Here is a 20,771-nt window from a genome sequence, read left to right on the forward strand (position 1 = left end):
TCAACTCCAGAGCTTCTTACTGGTTAGGATCTAGAGCCCATCTTATCACATAGACTAGCCCCTTCTCCTATTGGCCACATAACGATGCACTTCCGTATGAAAACGGAAGGTGAGCCTAGACCCACGCGACATTTTTGCTCTTCAATTGAGCAGGACATAGTCGCTCCATTGAGTCCATTCACCATATGAGAATATATCACACTGAAGCAATTTTATAAACATCAACGTTGCCAGAATATTTATTCTCTGAAGTTTCACTATAGATTACCTAATCATGACCTATTTCCCCGTGGGATCTGCTTAGGCAGTGAAGTTGCGGTGGGCAAGCTCATAAACAAAGCCAGCAGTAACCTTAGCATGCTCAATGACGTGACCAAAGTCAATATGAGCAATAGTATCGTTAGGAGTGTGAATGTAAGGATTGTGGTTTCCGAAAGGCGTTTCGAATAGGAATGACGAGGGGAAGCCGTTGCGGTTAGCCGAAGCATGGTCAGAGCAAGCATAGCCGCAAGTAGACTCCTCATAAGGAATATCCGCATATTCCTCAATGAGGAGCTTCAGAAAGTCATTTTGGGTAGGGCTGGTATTGTCGGTGATGAGACCGAAACGCTCAACTCCGTCACGGCCCTTGTAGCCAACCATATCCTGGTTAAGCATAGCCTCGACTTGAATACCGAGTCGGGCGTAGTTGTTGAAAATGTCTTGAGATCCAAGAAGTCCAGTCTCTTCAGCAGAGTACCAGTGGAACTCCACAGTGTTGAGATGATCTCCCTTCGCAATACGGGGATCCTCCAGGAAGGCAGAGAGGAGGTTCAAGAGCATGATAGATGCAGAGCCATTGTCATCGGCACCAGGAGCACGACCAGCTCCACGATCGTTGGAAATCACCGAGTCAAGATGAGAACCCGTAACAACAGTCTTGAGACGAACCTGTCCTGGAATCGAGACGATGATCGAGGGCTGCGACCAAGCCTGGTGCTGGATTAGTCGCACTGAAGCATAAGGGTGCTTGCTCTTCTTGATAGCCTTCTGGATCTCCTTGTGTAGCCACTCAGCGGCTTCAACGCCAAAGGCAGAGTTGAAGTAGCGGTTGTGGAATGAGGAGAACTTCTTGAGCTGCTTCTCAATGTTCTTGACGTTGACCTTCTTGACGATGTTCTTGACGTTGGTTTGGTGAGCAAGGGCTTCGGGAAATTTGCTTGTTGTGCTGGCGAGACGGGCACCTGAGGGAGCGGCGCTGTGGTCTTTCCACTCTGTGATGTCGAAGAAGTGAATGTGATCCTATCATCAGTCAGCGATCAGCCTGTGACTTTGTTACAAGGGAACCTACGTCGATCATCTGAAATTTCTCGTCCTCGGTAACCTCGACAGTCTCACCAGGCGCGGTCTCTAAAGTGTAAAGCTTCTGCGCGCGCTTTCCAGCTCCAATTGGTGCCGTAGCTGTAGCCGAGGCAGCTAGCGCCGCCATGAGAGGGACTGTGTAACGCATGACGCCGAGTTGATGAGAATAGGGTCAAGTCAAGAAGTGAGCCCAACAGCGACGGGTGGTTATCGAGAAAAGAAGTCGTGCAAGTGGACGAAACACGGTCAATGTGGACAAGCCATCATCTTTATATACCTGCAGATCCCATGCCAACTCCGGTCGCCCCGGATCTCAATACCACCAAGCCTCGTGATATATCCATCCCCTGCAAGAAGCAATTGGCATTGAACGGTCAATGCGACGTTTTGATAAACGATTCGTCTGCATCTTCGGTTGCCAAGTCATTGGGTGACATTGCCTACTCCACGTTGGGAAGCTCATGAGGGGAATTGCGAAAGAGCCAAGAAGTCGGATTGAAGGGCATTGGTTAATTAGTGGAAAATAGGAACAAGGTCAGAGATAAACATGGCGCGGGTCAGCATTTGTTCCTGGGTAGTATGCAAGGAACGCTGGGCACTTGGCGTTTCCCCGCATGTCGATGCTGGATGTTATGGTTCAATGAAAGGTCTCGACAGTCGAGACTCATTCTACGGAGCAATTGCCCAAAGATTAGAATACATCATAGCTTATTGCTAGCTTGAAGGGTAAAATTTAAGCTTAATTCAAACCATGTCTCCCTCCAGATTCACCGCTCCGCATCTTCTTAGCCCGTGGTTCAAAAGTTCTTGGAGAGGGGTAATTGGTCTCGGCATTACAGGAACATACCCTTCTAGGCAGGTCGCTAGGTGATCATACCATCCCACCTCAACCCGTAATTGGAAGGTGACGAGGATGCTTACTTATCATAGTTGTTGAATTTGTGGCAACGAGAAAATGGTGAATATATATACAGCTATATTTTCCTTTGTTATGAACATATACCTAAGATTTCTAGCAAGACTTCCCTTTGATCTGAGATAATTTAAATCTTACGCCGCTGGTCTTTGTTCAGCCTTGTTATCCACTCTGACCTCAAACTCAACTTTCTTAGTTTTAGAAGCGACTATACTACTCCAAGTTCTCATCGATGGACTTGAAGAAATGGACGACGAACTGGCGATCCCATCTGTGACTGAAGATCCGCTCCAGGGTCCACTGCTAACAGTTGATGATGAAGACATCTCATATCTGGGTCTTCTCGCTGTTGTATTCTCTGATGTTCTGTTGTAAGAAGCGATCTGTTTCGGAGGTACATTAGGCTTTCGGGACTGTAAACCCGTCATCGGGGTCGTCTCCCTTTCTGTACGGTACAAAGCCTGTCGTTCTTGGCGCTGAGCTCGAGACGGTTTCTGTTGCGGTTGCCGATTCTTGCCAAACATCTTGGGGAGCAAAGCCCCTCGAGCGTCGCCGATAATGACCGCACCGTTCTCTTCAAGATGGAGTAGGCAATGGCCTTTTGACTGCTTCACGATTCGAACCACATGATCAGAGCATGTGCCCACACATGGCTTGAACAGATCTTGCGATCCCTGAAGCGTAAGGCCAGACGGTGACAGTTTCTTTTGGTCTTGTGAAGACCCCTGCCGATCAAAAAGCCACTGGAGTGCATTTACTCGAACGCCCAAGTAACACTCATCTCTTGGCAGAAATTTGTAATTGGAGCACAGTTCTGATGATCCCGGTTTGAGAATATCCCCAAAGTTGGCTCCGAACAGGACAATGGCTTCGATGTCTTTTGCGTAGTCGTTCCAGCGCCCGCATGATTTTTCCAAGTCGACTGACTTGGGCAATATCACTTTGACGTTGTTGACCACATCCATATACTCCCATCCAGTGACATTCTGTCCGAACTCGACGCCGAGTTTTACGGCCGTGTCACCACTTGCATATGACTGAGCCCAGAGCCCATCGATCGTCGAGTAAAGCAGTTTCGCTTCGTATTTAAACCGGGTTTCTTCCTTTTTAGCGTTGGACATCGATGTTCGGATAGAAAAGACCTTCTCAGCGTTGTTAAGCATAGCAGCACGAGTTGAGATTCTTTCTCTACTTATATCTGCACCGTGGATAATATCCACTAACTTCTTCTCTGTCGGGTTTTGTGATTGTCCTGATAGATGTAAACTCTGTCGATGGAGAAGAATGTTAAGAATCAGATCCTCTGCATTAGTTTGAAACGCGCGTTTGTGAGTCGTGTCATGCAAAATGACATGAGTATGCTTCGCATCATCAAGTAGCGTTTCGTAATCATCTGGTCGCAAGCTTCGAAAACCATCTTTCTTGCCAAAGGTTATTTGAGCAGTAGCTGTTCCCCACTGGCTAAATCCGATGGTGAACTTATCAATCTGGGTCCATCTCGGGGGTTTCACAGCCTTGGAGTACTGTACAGACGCATGATCAAAGCTTGACGTTGCCAGAAGCTCAAGGACTTGCGGGCACCACCCGAGAAATGAGCGGCGATTCCAGAAATCTTTCTTAATTGCGCCTCCAAGTCTCGTAGGGCATGCTCTGTCGATATGAGTCCACTCAAGTCTCTCAGGATAGGTGTCTATCAAATGCCATTGTATGGACGATCCAAAGTCCTTGATGGGTATGAGAGCATGGTGTCTGGCCTTGAAAACAAAACCACCTCTGTAGCTGACGGCCTGGGGAGTGTCCGAGAGAGCCGCCATGACAGGTATCGATATCTCAAGCCCCTGTTCGTTGTGATGGCGGTCAGGGAGGGGAAATCCAGTAACGATAACCGCAGGACCGACTATCGTGTTCCAGCAACTGCCAGTAGGCTCAATCGGTGGAACTTCGAGTTTAACATCGATGTCGAATGTGGCGATGCCAGTTATTTCAGGACTATCCGCCTCAAAGAAGCCCACGTAGGCATGAGAAAGCTGATCCTGCTTTTCTTGGCAAACTGCTATCAACCAAGAGAGCTGCTGCGCAATAGCAATGATGAAATCTTCGGCTCCATGAACTGTTAGCATGCGAAGTGTCGAGTCCACAGTCACGCGTCCCGCTGGAAGCCTCTTGTGTCGTCGATCTGTAACATATTAGCCAGAGTAGTGGTTACTCCTAAACACGCGTCACTTACTTTTGCTTGTAGAACCACGCAGTGCTGACTGTAGTCCCTCCAACAGCTGGAATTTGTAACCTGGCCAGGCCCATGCAAAGTATTGACCAACTGAGCATAGCTGCGCATTTCCCATTGTACCGGTGACGGCAAGTATCTTGTCAATATTTTGATGGACACCATCATCATAATTTGCGATTAAGAAACCATGTAGGTCCCAGTCGAGGTTAAAAGTCGCGACACTGTTGTTGCTTCCCTGTCTTCCTAAGTGGCGACGAAGGGAGAGGGATGTTCGTTGACGTACCAAATCCATCTTTGGACTGTGGAATCGTTCGAAGAGCTTCTGCGTTGTTTGAAGGAGCCTGTCAAACGCTGAATGCGTTGAAAAGTGCTTCATGACTTCAACTGGATCGATAGATGTTCCATATATCTGCGCGGTATCACGTTGTGACACTTCTACGTCGCTCTGCTCCACGGAGCTCTCTGATCTTGTAGGGAGGCTCAGAGATGGGTCAGAATGGTACTGGTACTTGGCCTGCATACCTGGTTCAGCCTGCCACCCGGCATGGAAATCCAGATCAGGCGTTGGTATACCCCAGCGGTTTATCTTCTCAGTAGCGCCCATTTCTTCTCGATCTGTTAAATCGATCGGCGTGCGATTTCCTTCAGGAACTTGGTCATTCCTCAGGACTTGATCCTGAAGATTTCGAGCAATTTCAGACCTCAACCTTCGCACCATTTTCCTCGCCTTTGCTTGTGTTTTTTCTGACGTGTCCGCCTCAACGGCTTCAGCAAATGTCCTCAAAGCCGAGCGGAGATGAGTAAGGATATGTTGCCTTGACGACTTATTTGCCGCACCATAGCTGACATGAGAGTGGAGGCCTTTGAGCATGGCTTGCGAAAATCTCACAATGACATCATCTCTCTGCTCCGGGGTGTAGGTCGTTGATGTTTGCGAGATGAGCGATTCGTCGTCCTTATCATAGGGCTCATCCTGTGGTAATAGTCGCGACTTATTCTGGCCCAGTACGGATGGTGGATTTTCTTCAACTTCTTGAATGTCCCCGAGGATTCCTAAAGAAGGATTTGGGTTTTGAACTTGGTTGTGACGCACAGCCTTAGACCGACCAGACACCGAAGTCAACGTTGTCGTTTGCGTTGCCTCGGTAGTCCTCGTGAAGCCACTAATGGATGAAGAATAGACGCTTGTTGCCGGTTCATTGCCCCTAGGACTAGAAATGGGTGCAATTGGCTCATCGACTTTCAAAGACGCGCCACGCACCACATCGGCCCATGAAAAGGGTTGTGGGAGCTGGTGTACTGTCTCGTGGTCCCTCTGAGGCTGCGGGCTCTGCTTCACGGCCTCGGTGACCTCTTTAGTCTTGGCTAATTCTGCTTTCTCATTCGGGAAAGGTTCTGCATCACGCCTAGCCTTTTCAATTATCTCCTTCTGCTTGGAAGGGTCATTAGAAAGAATATCAACCAGATCGGATGGCACTGGAGTGTGCAGCTTGAAACTTCGGGCAAATTTCTTCAACTCTGTCAATCGCACTTCTTTGTCTTGTTTTTTCTTTATCAATCTTGCTTTCTCTGCATTTACTCGCTGTTGCATGGCGAACTGTTTGAACTCTGCCAGGACCTCAGCCTCTGACCCTGAGACATCTTGCGGGTCTCTGCCATCCTCGGGCTTCGTAGGCGACATGATCGTATGGACTTAGGACAAAAGAGTTAGAGGAAGATTGAAAACAGAAATTCAGTTCGCGTTGAGGGCGGTGAGGCAGCCTGATATAAGAATACCAGTAATTCTTTGTGGAGGCTGTGCAAGATGCATGATGACTTTCAGTCACAACGATTGGTGTAAGCGACAGATTGAAATTGTGAAACAATGAGACCCAATCAGTTCATAGCCTGATTGTTACATGGGAGGTCTAACCGGGTCAACCTTGCTAAACGGCAGGCAAGCCGGGTTATAGATAGTCCGCACCTACGGAGTACCTTTCTTAGCACTATATTGAGCTTTTACTGTACATTACTATAATTCTCTTCAATGATTAACTGAATCTTCAGGATATTTTCTTTAGATTGAGTTATTAAAGCAAAAATCAAATTTACAATATTACTGTTCCTGTTTGCAATTGACAAAAATAGATACCGCTAATAGGGAACGGGTGTTAGTACTACTCTATCCAATAGTGACTGACTGCTCCTCATTCTTATATGGAATATACTCATCAATGCAGACACCAACGACTTTGTAAGAGTCCAATCGATGTTTCCTGGACAAGAGCAAATTTCCAGATCCCCCAGTATGCACATAGCCATAGTCCTTCATTACGTCCATAGCCGCATGGGTAAAGTCCTCCCGCACGAGCGCCCTACCACTAGGAGGTGGCACTTCATGAACAATCGCCTTGTTCTCCTTGTTCTTCCTGCAACTAGCAGCATATAACTTGTGGGCCTGTATATCACCCGAGAATGCTACCACGTCGAAGGCCTTCCCGACGTCGCCAATCTGCACTAATCCCAGCCCATCTTGCAGGACTATCCTGTCGTCATGGTCTGCCTCTGCAGCCGTATCACCGAGGGAGCTTCCCTGGACCGCAGTTATAGCCTCGAATATGAGTGCAAACGGGGCGACGATAGTACATCCGCAGTTGACGCTGACGTGGCAGGTGATGCTTGCTGTGCTCCCGTTTGCAAGGCGCGAACCGCACCTTTTCATTGAGACCATCCTGTAGTTCATGGAGAAATTATGCACCCGAAAGCCAATGGCGTTGGGATGTTCCCAGGCTGTGCCGCTCACCGACCGGTCTTCCCAACCCACGGGCTTTGCACTAGGATCCGTAACCTCCCACATCGGCTGCAGCTTCTCGAGTAATTTCCTCCGATATTCAACCAGGTCATCACATCCAGGGTCCATGATGGCTCCCAGGATGGTGGCACATTGTACCAGGATCCTACCCGTCTCGTCCTTGACCACGTCTCTGGGTTGGTCATACGTTGGTATAAGCTCCCTGCTGATGCGGCCAGTCTTGATCTTCTTGCCACAATTGCAGCCTTTGAAGATGAATTGGAAGTCTCCTTTTTCTTGGCTTAGTCGGATCTTCATGAACTTGCGTGGAGTTCCAATGAGACCTGTCATGGCTGTTGTTTTCGCTCGGCCTTCCTTCTTCAGCCTCCCGAGATTGAGGACTCCGGCGAAGCAATCAGTAGACACGACCTGATTATCGCTTTCTACGAGCGGGATCCAGTTCCATCCACTTTCCCTCGCCTTGCTGGCTACTCCAAGCTTGGTCCACGCCAATCCGGTCTCAGCAGACAATTTCTTGAAGAAATTGAATGAGATGGATGTAATGTCCTTTCCTGAAAGCTCCGCCTTCACCTCGTCATCTGTGAAAAGTCCGCTAAAGATGCCCAAGAGACCTCTGAATATGTCCGCCGCGTCTCTGCATTTGCGTGGCCTGAGGGAGATGGCAGAAAATATGTTGCTTATCCCTTTGTAGTTCTCTCGCCACCAGTAAGAACCACCATTGATAATGTCAGTCCTTGCACTGTTGATCCCCTTCACCTGAGTCCGCAGGCTGACGAGGGATAAGATATCCTCTGCAATGACCCTCAGTATGGCGTTAACTCCTGCTGTGTTGAAAAATCTGCCCTTCTCAATCCAATCGTACAGTTTGGCCGCTTTGTCAGCGCACTCGATTGCCAAGTCCATCCAGGTATGGAGTTGGCCGATATAGAAGATACTCTCGGGGTTTACCCCCCACAAAGTGATGTTCTTGCCAATGATCATCTCTTGGAACGTCCAGACGCGAGTGAAGTAGTCATTATCGAAGAGTGATGTGACACGTTGGATGCAGGTTGAGTAGCAGTTGATAACGCCCATGTCGATTGCTGCAGACCTGACGGTCGATTGGACTATGCCAAACTTCCAGTCCGTGTCGGCCCAACGGGTAAGAAGGTTGATGACCCTCTCAGTCAGGCCGACGGCTTCGGAGGCGAGAGCAGTACCCTGCATGTGGTACAGGACGTGGTCAAGGAACTTGAGATCATCGATAATCTCCTGCGGGATCCAGGCTTCTTCCATATCCATCAGAAGGTGACATGTCTCAGCGTTTCTGTAGTACTCGAACATCTTGGGGATCTCAGCAGACTTCTCATTCTCATCTGTCTGGTTTATGCACACGCAGTCGGCCCAAAGGTACTTGATGTTAGCTGCTACCATTAGCCGCTTGATATCTTCCAATTTTTTAGGATTGATCTTGATGTCCCAAGTGACACCACCAAGACCGCAGTTGTAGGGTGCCACTTCTTTGCCCCAGGTGTAGGAGAGGATGTCAAAGCTCGTCACATGGTGAGTGACAGGGTCAACAACGGAGAAGGTGCCATTGTCGTGGCAAAGAAGCCTGATTGGGAGTCCGGTTGACATGATTAGAGTTGTTATCTGGCAAGGGAACAAATAGGGAATGACAGTGAATCTGAGAATGAAGGGTACCGGGCGATTAATAGGAGATTTCCACTTCTCTCTTCACGGTCACGATTTCACAACAGCCCCCTAGCTTTTAACTTCGTTATCTTGTACTGGCACTTGACCCATGCCCCTGTCGACTTCACTTCAGCCGTTCTAGGGGGAGCGCGAAATCAATGTATTTGATTGGCTTGTGCATTACTAATTTCCACTTTCTGGCTTGGCGTGCCTATCATTTCTTGTTTTGCTTGCCTTTCGCTATTTATTACCATTTCAAGCGGTCAAGGACCAATTATTGTCGAGATAGAATCAGAGCTAAAAGTTATCAATGCATTTATAGGATGGGGAGGGATAAAAGAGTTGAAAGTCAGGATCATCATTAATCCGATCTCTCATCTGTTGTACGGAGTACGTAACTGTCGTTTCTTAATCCTTTTGCAGGGGTCCATATCCTTTTGCTCCACGTTGGCGCAATAACGTAGTAGTGAATCCTTCTAATCCTTCGACAAGCTAACCCAGGGCTAAAACGAACTATCATTACTCAAATCGGAGATAATCTACAAGAATATGGGGAATAAGCTTATAGGTTGTAAGCTTCTCCAGATTAAGTGGCCCGTCTATTGACCGAGTTGGAAGACAAAGCAAGATCATAGCCTCACTCAGTCACAGCTAGATGATCCACCATGGCTATGCAACAACACCAGCCAAGAGCCACGATACGTCATTTTATGCCTCTATAACGATGATCATTTCAGGCAAAAAATTTTAACCCGGCTAGAAGACAGAAAGACGTTCAGAATATTCGGTTTATATGTCGGCAGGCTAAGTCTTGGCAAACTTGCAGCAATTATATAAGAAGAGTGATGTCAGGTCGACTTACACCAGAATCAGCGGCTCACACGCCTTGACTTCCAATACCAATATACTTACAACCCTTGCAAACTACTTCACCGTCGCAATGTATTCTATCCTTCGCATTGCTAGCTTGATGGCCTTGATCGGCTACGCTAAAGCAGATTTCGCAGTCGGCACTTCTGCAACGCAAAGTATGTATCAGTCCCTTCTCTCCTGCCATTGTCAATTCTAATTTTCAAGTAGTGGGAATCGGAGAGATTGTTCCTGATACAGGAGGAGACATCTACAACACTGATGACGTTGCTGTGTCGTACCCAGGTGGCTGCCTCGACAATGTCCAACAATTTGAGGTATTTTAAAGTGACAAGATACGTGTACTCTCCAGGTGCTAATACTATGTTATTGTGTTTCCGAGCGGTGCCTTATCGAAGGCTTCTTTGAGATTCAAGGCAAGAAGACGGAGGATCAGTACGGCTTCAACTGGAACGGCGAAGGTTGGGAGTTCTCCCAGAACAGCGAGATCTTGGGCTTCTGTACCAAGAACGATGATGAAGGATGCACCAAGACTGGAGTGAACTACTCGCTCGGGTTCTTCTCACACATGCTTTGTACCGGCTCTATCAACTCTGGATTTTAGATTTATGCATACTTAGATGATATCAATATTATGATAGGACTTGGTCAAAACAAACAATAGACAGTAGTAAACAAAAGTTCTTGAATTGCTACCTCCAGGTTGTTACTAGGCCCCGAGACTCTTTACAGGGCGAAAAAGGATCATGTGTCGGGGAAAGATACTCCGACTACGGCCCTGATCATCTGTTTAATACCCCGGCTGCAGACTGTAACTGGATTCACTTTTTATGGCCGGGATCGATTGACTCCGACCACCGACCTGATGATTCATTTATTGCCCGTATAGACTCTTAACTACGCTGTGGCTGGTGTCAGTCTGATTGGTTCATTCTTTGCGGGGAGGTGGCCGGGATCAGTTTGATTCCGGCTACCTACTTGATTCATAAGCCGCACCACGGAGTATTTTAGACGCGAGGTCCCTTGTCCAGCTAAGCCGTAATTCCCCTGTAAAGTATAATAGCATAGTCCCAGTCTAAGCCTCCAAGATAGATTAAGATTGTCGCGAAAGAACTCCAGAATTGATCATCGTGGACCCATAATGCTAGCCTTTGACCCATCACGGGATCTTTGAGTCTTCCAAAAGACAACACGGACGATGGATACTCTACGCGAAGCGGGCTAGTAGACGGAGTTGTCGGAGAAGAAGCAAGAACTCACCCGCTTTGACCTATCAGTGATAGTGATTGTTGTGGTTGATGACCATAGCTTCTATCAATTGTACGTAACGGCCATGCGGCAATAAATAGTTGTTCGAAGCGGAGGGAAGAGATCCGCGTATAATTTGAAGCCCTATTTAAAGTCATTGGAATGCAGTTCATTGCTCTCTCTACTTTCAATTATACTAAACTCTACAACTCGATTGCCTATAACATTACGAAAATGACTGGAATTTATACGTTCTTGCGGCTGCTGCTCTTGTTGGCGCTGCCTATCCATCTTAATGCATTAACTCCACATCATGGACTTTCTAAAGCAGTTCCCGAATTGCTCGATCCGCCTCAGACCGCTGAGGTATACCTTATTCGCCGATACTCGCATTCCAACACCGTCCTTGCAGGATATAATACTTTCCGACTGCCGATAAATGGAAATTCTACCGGTGGGGAGTTTACATTCTTCTTGTATAGCTCTGGGACCGGGTCTACAGTCGCTGTCTCCCCCAACCTGCATAAATATCACTATGAATGCTTTTTCAACATCAAGGGTCGTGTGCAAATTTGGGCTCAGCATGACAATGAGATGCAAGAAGCACGAGTACTTACTCAAGGAGACTTTGGGTCGTGAGCGACCTACACGAACCACACTTTTCAGTTCATCGACCCTGACTCGGAAGTGCTTGCTGTTGTTGCGCCTGGAGGATTTGAAAAGTTGATAGACGTGATTGGCAGAAACTGGACTACGACTACCCATACACCATATTCAAATGCCTATATTGACAACCCAGGAAATGCTACTGGCCCTGTACCAGTCGCTGAAGTTGAGAAACTCACGTACTTGGATGTTTGGTCTCAGCCCGACTTTGTCCCACGACGAGACCTTTTGAACGGTACTACACCGGGCAACGCAGCTTGGCACGACGGACCCAACTACCTTGGAAATAACAGCGACACTTCGTACTGGATCGCAAATGGATATGGACCCAAGTACCTCAACAAGGCCATGACTGGTTATTATCAGATCGTACAGCCGCTGATTACTCCACAGTCCCCAGGGAACTACAGCTTTACAAAGTCGACCATCACAATCAACGGGCCACCATCTGATATATCGGCACTTCCTTATCAATGCTTCCCTCATGGCAATGCCTTCATGGTACTAGAGGGTACCCTTACTATTCAAGTTAAAGGTTATCTCCCGGTCACGCTCGTTTGGGGAGATGTGATATATGTGCCTAAGAACACCCACTTCAGTTACTATACCTCAAACCTATTGGTGTAAATTCTTTTATGTTTCTGGCGGAGATAACTGCTTGGACACAAAGCTCATTAAAGGCGGGGCTGCTTACAACAGTGTCGTTTTTCCTCCTCATTGATACTAAGGTATTCCTCAACAAAGGAGTAATTATCAGTATCTTGGATACTTGCAGCTATCATTCTATACTTGTATATATTTTGAAAACTATCTAGAACATGGTTTATGAGACTCTTGTTCTGAGCTAAGAGACCTCACATCCAATGCTTGCATGAAGACCTCTGCGATATCGCTGTGTAGTACTATTTTTGCTACTTCGCCTGGGCTCCATGGGCGTCGATAGGGAGCTTCCGGATCATTATACAGGCCATCAGTTATTGTCTACCACAACAGGCTGTAGCAACCTGCGAAATATCAAGATCAAGATCTCTCCTGTTCGTGGGTTTCTATATGTGACATAACGAAAGCGTCCTCTTATCAGACGATGTTAAGTCCACATTGCCTTTGTTTACCAGTCGCCTTCAGTAAAATATAGCTAAATCTACACATCTGGTCCTTAACTTAAGCATTGTGCTGTAGAATTTGGATGATCGTCCAACCTTCGAGACACTGCTCTCCTGGACTGAAAGAGCAGTTCAAAGATTTTCGTTCCTGCTCACTATTACTCTTCAGGCCTCAATCATCATCATCATCAAGCGTCTTTCCCTTTTTCACCATCCTCTCAAGTTGCTCAACCTCAGTAGCGACCCATTCACGGAAGCTATGCCAAGAAGTTTCACCAGCCTGCCAAGAAGCCCATTGCCAGTACGGATATTCTCCGTCACTGAAAGTCTCGCTATTGCTATTCTCTGGATTTCGCCAATGTGCTGGTGAGATCATAAAATGCATGAATCCATCGCACTCGGTTGCTGGTGAAAGGGCAATGACTTTGGAATAAATATCTTGGTCTAGGTCACCAAGAAACCACGTATAGTTTTCGACGTCATCATCGGCGAGGTCAATGTCATCGAGACCGTTAATACCACCGTTGAGAAAATGCCAACCTCCTTCAAACCTAGCAGAAGTTAGTTGATGAATGGCAGTGCAACACTTGACTTACCCGTTTGCAACACGGACCATGTCCTTAAAGTCAGATGGCAGCTCACCAACTTTAGCTTCAGCTTCTGATATATCCTCCTCTGTGGCCGGCGAATAGAGGATATCTTCTGCACAAGTGAGACCTAGTTCTTGATACTCTTTGCTGTTCACTATCCATGCAGCTCTGGCAAGTCTATCAAGCAACTCCTTCCAGCCAACCCTTTCTGGTGCAAGTGACCATTGCCGCCCGTTTTGGGCACGCATCTTCAACGCCGTTATGACTTGTTCAATCATGACATCAGCTTCATCTGCCTCCATGTAAAATGGATTCCCTTCCTTTTTACTCTGAGCCAAAAGGGGTAATACTTTGAAAATTCCTGGCAGGAATAAATACCGGTCCAATTGACCCCCGTCGATGTCGTTGAAACCATCGAGTCGAAGTCCTAAGGACAGAATTTCGGCGGCAGTATCGAATTTCCCTAGTCTTATCGCCAGCTCCACTACGAGTCGTCGATAGAGTAAGTAAGAATGTCTCCTTACGGTTTGATGTCCGTTCCATTTGTGTTCCCACTCGGTGATAGGAACTTGAGGCTGCGCATAAAGCTTCTTTGCCGCAGCAAGAGCTTCCTTCATGTTTTCTCGGGTAGGGTATTGGCCTGGAATCTTGCTCTTAGCCAATAGTCGCGCACACATTGCGATAGTCGGTTCGTCGTCAGTCTCGCGCCATATATGTACATCCTCGGGCTCTGGTAGGCTGCAATGCTCAAGCATCCAGCCAGTGCGGGTGCATTCTCTATACTCATGCCATTGTTGCCTTTCAAGCCTTTCTTTCCGATCCAACGCCGTGCGTGAGCTCTCTTTATGGCCACGAAAAGGATTATTATATGTAGGATGGGCCTCCCAAAAATTATCGAAAGGCCGACTGCTCAGTTGAAAGGCATCTTGGTTGCTCGATGCAGACGGGCCAAGTATAAGACTGTGATATTCGTACAAGGCGCTGATGAGTTTATAAGCTTTATCAATATGATGGGAGAGCAGAAGGAGCTCGATTAGGCGCTTGACTCGGCGCAAACTGTCGCTGGCATCTTTCGACTCAAGCAACAAAGATATCAGATCAGAGATCTTGTGCTGGATGAACCAACCCTCTTCGCCGGGGTCAGCCTGATCGATAAAGGTCAATAAAGACATTTATTTGATTTATTTGATTGATATTCTGAAGAGATCCGAAGCTTAGCTTTATCAATAAGATACTTTTAGGCACCAAGGCCTAGTTGGCAAATGAAGATGGGATCCGGAAATAACACTACTGGTGCCTGGTCGGTAGATCGATCTTCCAGCCCGTCAACATTCAATTGGTGCGCTTCTAGCTAGGCTACCCTAGAATGTTGTTTGTAGAGTATTGTTTTATTTACTTGGCGTAATACTTTGACTGATGCAGTAACAGTACTACAAGCTGTTTTGCATTCTCTCTGATTTTCCCCAATCTCGTTATATCTCGATTAGACTTACCTGACTCCGCAGTACATTCTGTGTCAGATAACTTTTCTATTGATGCTACGTACAGAGTAGACTCCTCTCAGCTTCTCGGTTGTGGCATGGCGGTATATTCCTCCGTTTAAAGCTTCCTCGGCAATGTCGCTGTCATTATTGAGATCATGTGCTGACCGATTCTCTGTCAGATTTCTTCTCGCCTCCTAAATATGGTCAAGACCTTATTTTCGCACTTTATCTTGGGAACCAAGACGTTGCACATGAATAGTAAAGTAGAAGCGCGTTATGTACTCTCCTTCTTATCAGCCTGATTTTCAAGTTGCAGTATGGCTGCTAGACCTGAGGATAAGGCCAATGCCAGCCGTCGCATCCTACACCAATGGGAGCTCTGCCTTTGCGGAAGAGCCGGCTCATGGCACCGCAGTTTAGAAGGCACTTATCTCACCTGGGCTATGATTTACAAGCACATCACTTCCTATCAATCAAGTGCAATTTCCCTTGCAGATTTCATGAAACAATAGCTCTCCCCGTAAAACGTTATCCGAGTCCCCTTCCATGGTTGAAAAACGTCGGCTAACCTTCGCTAGACTCGGGAGAGCGGGCGGGTGACCGGCTGGTCCGGGCGCTACTCTTAGTGCGTATTAGCCATGACGTTTGATTTGCCTGGTGGCTAATCCTTGTTTCAGCTCATTTCTTACATGCCTTAGCTACCCTATCTAGGCAGGTTGTATGGAGACTCAGAAGCACAGTAAAGGAGGCAGAATGAGGTGATGATACAATTGGAATGGCTCTTGGAAACCACAATAACTATGAACAAAGTAAATAAATTCAAATTAGGTATACAGTACCTGAAACCTCGATTGCTGCAAGTGGTCCAAGCATGATTGTCCTTTGCTCTGTAACCCACGTCCATATGTTGCTGGGGAGCGATAAGCCACGGACCTAAAGCAGACACCTACCAAGAAGAATGGCCGAAAGGGGTGCTGCACAGCACTAGGCTGAAAAGTAGGTCGGCATTCTGCAGCGCCACTAAGCAAGGATGCAAACATGCATGTCAACCAACAGATGTAACCTTATGGTGTATATATTCGTGACAGGAACCCAACAACCGTTATCTTTATCTAGGAGTACTCTCTCTCCGCAGATCAAACTACGCAACCATCGCTGTATCGAATATGTCTTGGAAACGCTCCTCGTTGGCTAATATCGGCTTCTTCTACGATGAAGACGTCCAAGATGCAGACAAAGACCAGCTCCCGCCACATGCTAAAAGCCTTGAGCAGGCGATGCTTGACTTTACGTGCCAAGAGCTAGACCTACTTACTAACAAGGATCTTAACATCAAATGTGAAGCCAAAAAGCTTGCCAATGGGGGCTTCTCAGAAGATCATTGGGTTCGTTTCTTTCAAAAGTTCTTCTTCAACCCACTTCTTCAACAAGCTTCAATGTCCGGGGGTAAATCAAGAATGTCAGTAAAGTCCTATGTTGAAAGTCGCCACTGATAATCTCCCTATCAGGTCCTCAAGATGCCGGTATTATTATGATTCTATGGTGTTGTAAGTAACTCCAACAGAAGGCACTGGGAGTAGAGACTTACAACGACGACAGAGACACTAACGCTCTATGGGGAATATTCGACAAGAACGATGAAATTAATAAAGTCTTCAAGGCTCCCAAGCCCGATCTCGCCTTTTACCTTCCGATGTATCATCTGGACACTTGGATCCCTACAATAACTGATCCTGAAGCACAACAATGGCACAAAACATCAACACCATCTCTTGTCAAATCGTTCTCATGGTCAAATTTGAAGGGATTACATGGACATGGTTTACTAGCCACTCCCTTTAATGTTTGGGATAAGAAGGAACCTTGTGAGCAAGACTTGAGTTGTTTCCCATGGCTCGTCGTCGAGTACAAGAAAGTGAAAACCGCCCCTGGTGAGCTCAGCCGACTAAAAGAAGTTGTTTATTGCCAAGCGGCCAATGCAAGTGGATGCGCTGTGAAGCTGAACCAGAATGCTGCAGCATATGCTGTTAGGTTAGCGAAGGACGGAGAGATCCCTCCTGTTGCAACAGTCACCACAGTTGGACCTGAAGTCAAGGTCTGGATAACTTTCTTTGCCAGAGACTTCATGGCATATCGTTATGACGTTAACGAAAATCAAAAGTTCCACTACCAGAAAGAAGGCTATGTAGGTACAAATTAAGGTTGAGCACCTGAGCGGCACTAACCACGCAAACTAGATGATGCAATGTGTCTGGACCGGCAACATGACAGAACCTCAAGACATTATCAAATTCCGGCTTATACTTGAAAATACATATACCTGGGCAAAGCGAGTTTTCAAGCCACTGATAGCCACATATATTGATCAGTGGAAGTTTGCTTGCGCGAAAGATATCACTGTAATGAATCGCCGGCAAGAGAGACTGGAGCTCTCGAGGTGTGCGCTCCGACTTACTCAAGCTTCCCTACAAGCTCAGCCAGATCTCAAGTCTCGTGAAGATTCATATCTTTCTATCACAAACAGCCTTATCGACCTCTGTGATCGATTCGTCCAAGATGTGGACCGATTGATCGAGGAGGAACTCAAGGGCTCTAGAGGAGGCAAGCAAAGAGCGCCGTCCAGCAGTACTACACGCAGAAGGGCACGGACACCTAGCGAACCAACTCGGGAAGCTACTCCTGAGTCTGAAGTTATAACTCCGTTAAGCGTTCCGCGACGAAGCCCACGGTTGGAACCACGAAACAAACTCCAGCCGTGTCATGAAGTCAGCGCCAGAGTAGAGACAGCTTCTTCATATCTCAGAGTCACTATGGCGGCCGGGGTACCCAAGAGACGGCAAAGCCAGAGTAAATATCTCGCGCCGCCAATTGAGACTGAACTTCTACCAGAATCTTCATCTGGGGAATCAGAGACCTCTAGCATAGTGGCTAACGAGAATATTTCAGTTGCGAACCTGTCAGAATAGGGTATTTGAAGGAGCATTCAGGAGTAGCTGCTAGAAGAGGTATTTACTTATTGTATTTCTTTGGATGAAAGGATATTCATTTCTTGATATTTAGTTACAGAGGAGACTTGTATTATAATGTATATTAGATGCTGTCCAATTTATATATGTATTAAATGCTGACGAAAAATCATTCCTGTGTTGGTATTGCTTTCTTATATATTCTGGCTTTGGCCATATTGCGCAATATCTGCTCTTTGTATTAATCAGGGATATGCAGCTATTGAGCCGAATAAACTGGTATCTCTGATCTGAGATCAAAGATTCTCTGATTTCTACAGTCTTCTACGAGAGGAGACTACTACATGGTTGAGAGAGTGCTCGACAGTATCGCCGGGACAGATGATGTTGCTGAAATTGATGCTCTGCTTGAATCTAGCCAGCTGAGGCTTCCATCATCGAGCACCACCTCTCTACTATCTGTCCAAGCGACCTATACCAGAAGTTTGGATCCAATAACTTCTTTGAATTGAAGATGGTGCGCAAGGGTAACTATATCTATCGAGATCCAGATAACTCCCAGGTCTTCATGGTGCTGCGCTGTATAAATTGCCTCACCAATCAGCGCAGAGCGTCTTTTGGACTACGCCTGTGACAACCTCCACGTTCATTTCAAGAAGACCGACCTATCTCTGACAGACCGCACTCTCAAGGCTCAAGTTGGCGATGCCTTTCTTAGACTCTTCACCGAGCCGTATGCTCTCGACTCCTTGTTTTGCTTCAAGAGGATGCCGATGAAGTGCGATTTTCCAAGGATGACCTTCCTGCCAGTTGGAAAACATGGATTTTGTCGGATCAAGGAGTCAACTCACTTACTAAATGGCTCAAAGACTCTGTTGTAATCGAGAATATCAAGAGCACGCCATTGGTAGCTTCGTTTAACGCTCCTGATGGCAATCGCCACTTGGCTCTTTTTGGCGACTCTGCAAAGGTGGCGGCTGAAGATCTGTTCACAAAGGACACCACTCAGAGGGAAACTGTTCGGGCCTATATACTCCTTGATACAATTCTCAACAAGGTATGCGATCTTTCTGGTCATTAATTGGTATTACAGGGAATAACAATTTTCTAGGACAATCCTCCTACTGAGAAAGGTAAAGAAGTAGATGACGGCGCTCAGTCAATAGAGGCAGTCTCTAGTGATGACAAGGAGAAAAAGACCGAAGATGGTGAAGACGTCGATTCGGCTTATAGCCCTACTTTAGCAGATATCCAATGGTTAGAAGATTGGGCACAGGAGACGCTAAAAGTCCAGCAGAAAGACTTAATATGGGAGGCTCAAGCATCAGTACTTCTCTCGTGTTTGGTAGGTGAGAAGATTCCCAAATTATTTGCAGAAGAGAGAGCACGAAAGGTGTTGGACTTGAATCCTGAAAGCTGGGTCGCCTCCTACTCATTGTCCCGAGTCGTCGAATCGAAGGATGAGTCTCTCAGTCACCTTGAGAAGGTGCTCAATAGGCTCGTGGAAGATGCAGAATGGCAGAACAAGCGAAGTCACAAAGGGATCCTAGCACGAGTCATCTACAGTCTTAGAGACAAGTACTGGGAAGATGGGGAACGACATGAGGAAGCTATCGCGACATATTCCAAAGTCTTTGATCTTGGTAGGTCCATCCATCTTTTCAGTGGCTTCTCTGATGTTCTCCAAAAGTACTCGATGGCTGGCTGCTGGGAGCCCATGATCAAATTCTTTGAACGACTGCTCGACGAGCCTCAGGACAGACCCAAGTTCCTAATGGAGAGACTTCTGGAACCAGGGGAGGAATTCCTTTCGCTACTCGTAAAGCTATTTGAAACATCGGCGAGATACGATCTTCTGGAAACACTATTTGTCCGAGCTATTGTAAAGGCCACTTCGAATGGTGACCAAGATGATCTCTTCATCATCCGATACTACTACGGCAAAACTGTCTTTAGTATTAAGGGCCACGAAGAAGCTGGGATTGCGGTATGGGAGCTCTACAAAAACGAGGCTACGACTGAACTTCACGAGCGGGCTGTTAACCTTATCGACACCTATATGGTGCCTGCGTGGCTAGAGCTTGCAACTGCCAAGGATGTCGACCCAGTAAGGGCTCAAGGCTTCTTTGACAAGACTGAAACAGCTTATCTTGAGTTCGAAGCTCTTGAGTGGCATGATATCGAACCGTACGGTTGCCTTTGTGTAATACTTTAGATACCATGGTGACACCGACAAGGCAAAGCAGATACTGCGGCCGCGTGTAACGGAAGCACTGGAGATGCTCTCTGATGAACGCACTGACAATGATCTTTACTCGCTATACAGTCTCAGACACATATTGGCAGTAATGCGAGACCTTCCTAATCACATAGCGTGCATGGATCTGATGCGCCTAGCCCTACGCATCGCCAGGGAAGAGTATGCCGAAGCCGTGGCCAATTATGAAGCAGAGGACATCCAAATGGAGATTGCCATGGCAAAAGGCGAGACGTTTATCCGAAGCTATCTATCGTTGCCTGACGAGCCTCAGACGGCGTTTTTCTGGTGTGATGGATTTTAAGCCGAGATCAGCTTTGCGAGTGAGATCTGGACGTGTCTGAGTGAGAGCGGAAGTCTACAGCTAGATGACAAGTGCTACAAGAAGCTCATGGAGGGAAGACTGGGGCCTGTGTGTAGTAAAGATCATGAACACTATGGGTGCCGAAAAGAAACGTGGAGGAGATTGATGCGGTACTAATTGGCTCGGTTAAGCTAGGAGATGAGATTATTTCCTTTGAGGCGTGGAAGGATAAGATACGAGAGCAGTATGTTGGTATGGAGAACTAGGGGTTTGGCAGTGATAGCCCCGATCCCAGCGCCTCTGACAATTATAGTATGTAGGCCTAAGATGCGAC

At 47.0% G+C, this 20,771-nt stretch overlaps 7 protein-coding genes across 7 annotated transcripts; 3 read left to right on the plus strand and 4 right to left on the minus strand.

Moving 5' to 3' along the window:
* Positions 1–300: 300 nt before the first annotated feature.
* FSUBG_9396 (bacterial leucyl aminopeptidase) lies at positions 301–1,489 on the minus strand (the record flags this gene model as incomplete). Its single annotated transcript, XM_036687904.1, has 2 exons — positions 301–1,281; positions 1,331–1,489. 2 exons carry the CDS (start codon positions 1,487–1,489, stop codon positions 301–303), a joined length of 1,140 nt encoding a protein of 379 aa, XP_036535101.1.
* Positions 1,490–2,391: 902 nt separating this feature from the next.
* On the minus strand, positions 2,392–6,165 carry FSUBG_9397 (alcohol dehydrogenase; the record flags this gene model as incomplete). Its single annotated transcript, XM_036687905.1, has 2 exons — positions 2,392–4,433; positions 4,485–6,165. 2 exons carry the CDS (start codon positions 6,163–6,165, stop codon positions 2,392–2,394), a joined length of 3,723 nt encoding a protein of 1,240 aa, XP_036535102.1.
* Positions 6,166–6,645: 480 nt separating this feature from the next.
* Positions 6,646–8,892, minus strand: FSUBG_9398 (uncharacterized protein; the record flags this gene model as incomplete). The annotated part of the gene is made up of 1 exon (XM_036687906.1): positions 6,646–8,892. One exon carries the CDS (start codon positions 8,890–8,892, stop codon positions 6,646–6,648), a length of 2,247 nt encoding a protein of 748 aa, XP_036535103.1.
* A 997-nt stretch (positions 8,893–9,889) lies between these two features.
* On the plus strand, positions 9,890–10,423 carry FSUBG_9399 (uncharacterized protein; the record flags this gene model as incomplete). Its single annotated transcript, XM_036687907.1, has 3 exons — positions 9,890–9,977; positions 10,030–10,136; positions 10,202–10,423. 3 exons carry the CDS (start codon positions 9,890–9,892, stop codon positions 10,421–10,423), a joined length of 417 nt encoding a protein of 138 aa, XP_036535104.1.
* An 878-nt stretch (positions 10,424–11,301) lies between these two features.
* FSUBG_9400 (uncharacterized protein) lies at positions 11,302–12,360 on the plus strand (the record flags this gene model as incomplete). Its single annotated transcript, XM_036687910.1, has 2 exons — positions 11,302–11,676; positions 11,734–12,360. 2 exons carry the CDS (start codon positions 11,302–11,304, stop codon positions 12,358–12,360), a joined length of 1,002 nt encoding a protein of 333 aa, XP_036535105.1.
* Positions 12,361–13,008: 648 nt separating this feature from the next.
* On the minus strand, positions 13,009–14,598 carry FSUBG_9401 (cell wall assembly cell proliferation coordinating KNR4-like; the record flags this gene model as incomplete). The annotated part of the gene is made up of 2 exons (XM_036687911.1): positions 13,009–13,387; positions 13,433–14,598. The coding sequence occupies 2 exons, from the start codon at positions 14,596–14,598 to the stop codon at positions 13,009–13,011; spliced, it is 1,545 nt and encodes a 514-aa protein (XP_036535106.1).
* A 1,478-nt stretch (positions 14,599–16,076) lies between these two features.
* Positions 16,077–20,437, plus strand: FSUBG_9402 (uncharacterized protein; the record flags this gene model as incomplete). Its single annotated transcript, XM_036687912.1, has 9 exons — positions 16,077–16,356; positions 16,419–16,457; positions 16,512–17,095; positions 17,148–17,757; positions 18,299–18,403; positions 18,486–18,609; positions 18,687–18,933; positions 18,988–20,063; positions 20,209–20,437. The coding sequence occupies 9 exons, from the start codon at positions 16,077–16,079 to the stop codon at positions 20,435–20,437; spliced, it is 3,294 nt and encodes a 1,097-aa protein (XP_036535107.1).
* Between the last annotated feature and the right edge of the window lie 334 nt (positions 20,438–20,771).

Source organism: Fusarium subglutinans (genome assembly GCF_013396075.1).
Source record: "Fusarium subglutinans strain NRRL 66333 chromosome Unknown NRRL66333_c0000145, whole genome shotgun sequence".
Lineage (NCBI taxonomy): Eukaryota > Fungi > Ascomycota > Sordariomycetes > Hypocreales > Nectriaceae > Fusarium > Fusarium subglutinans.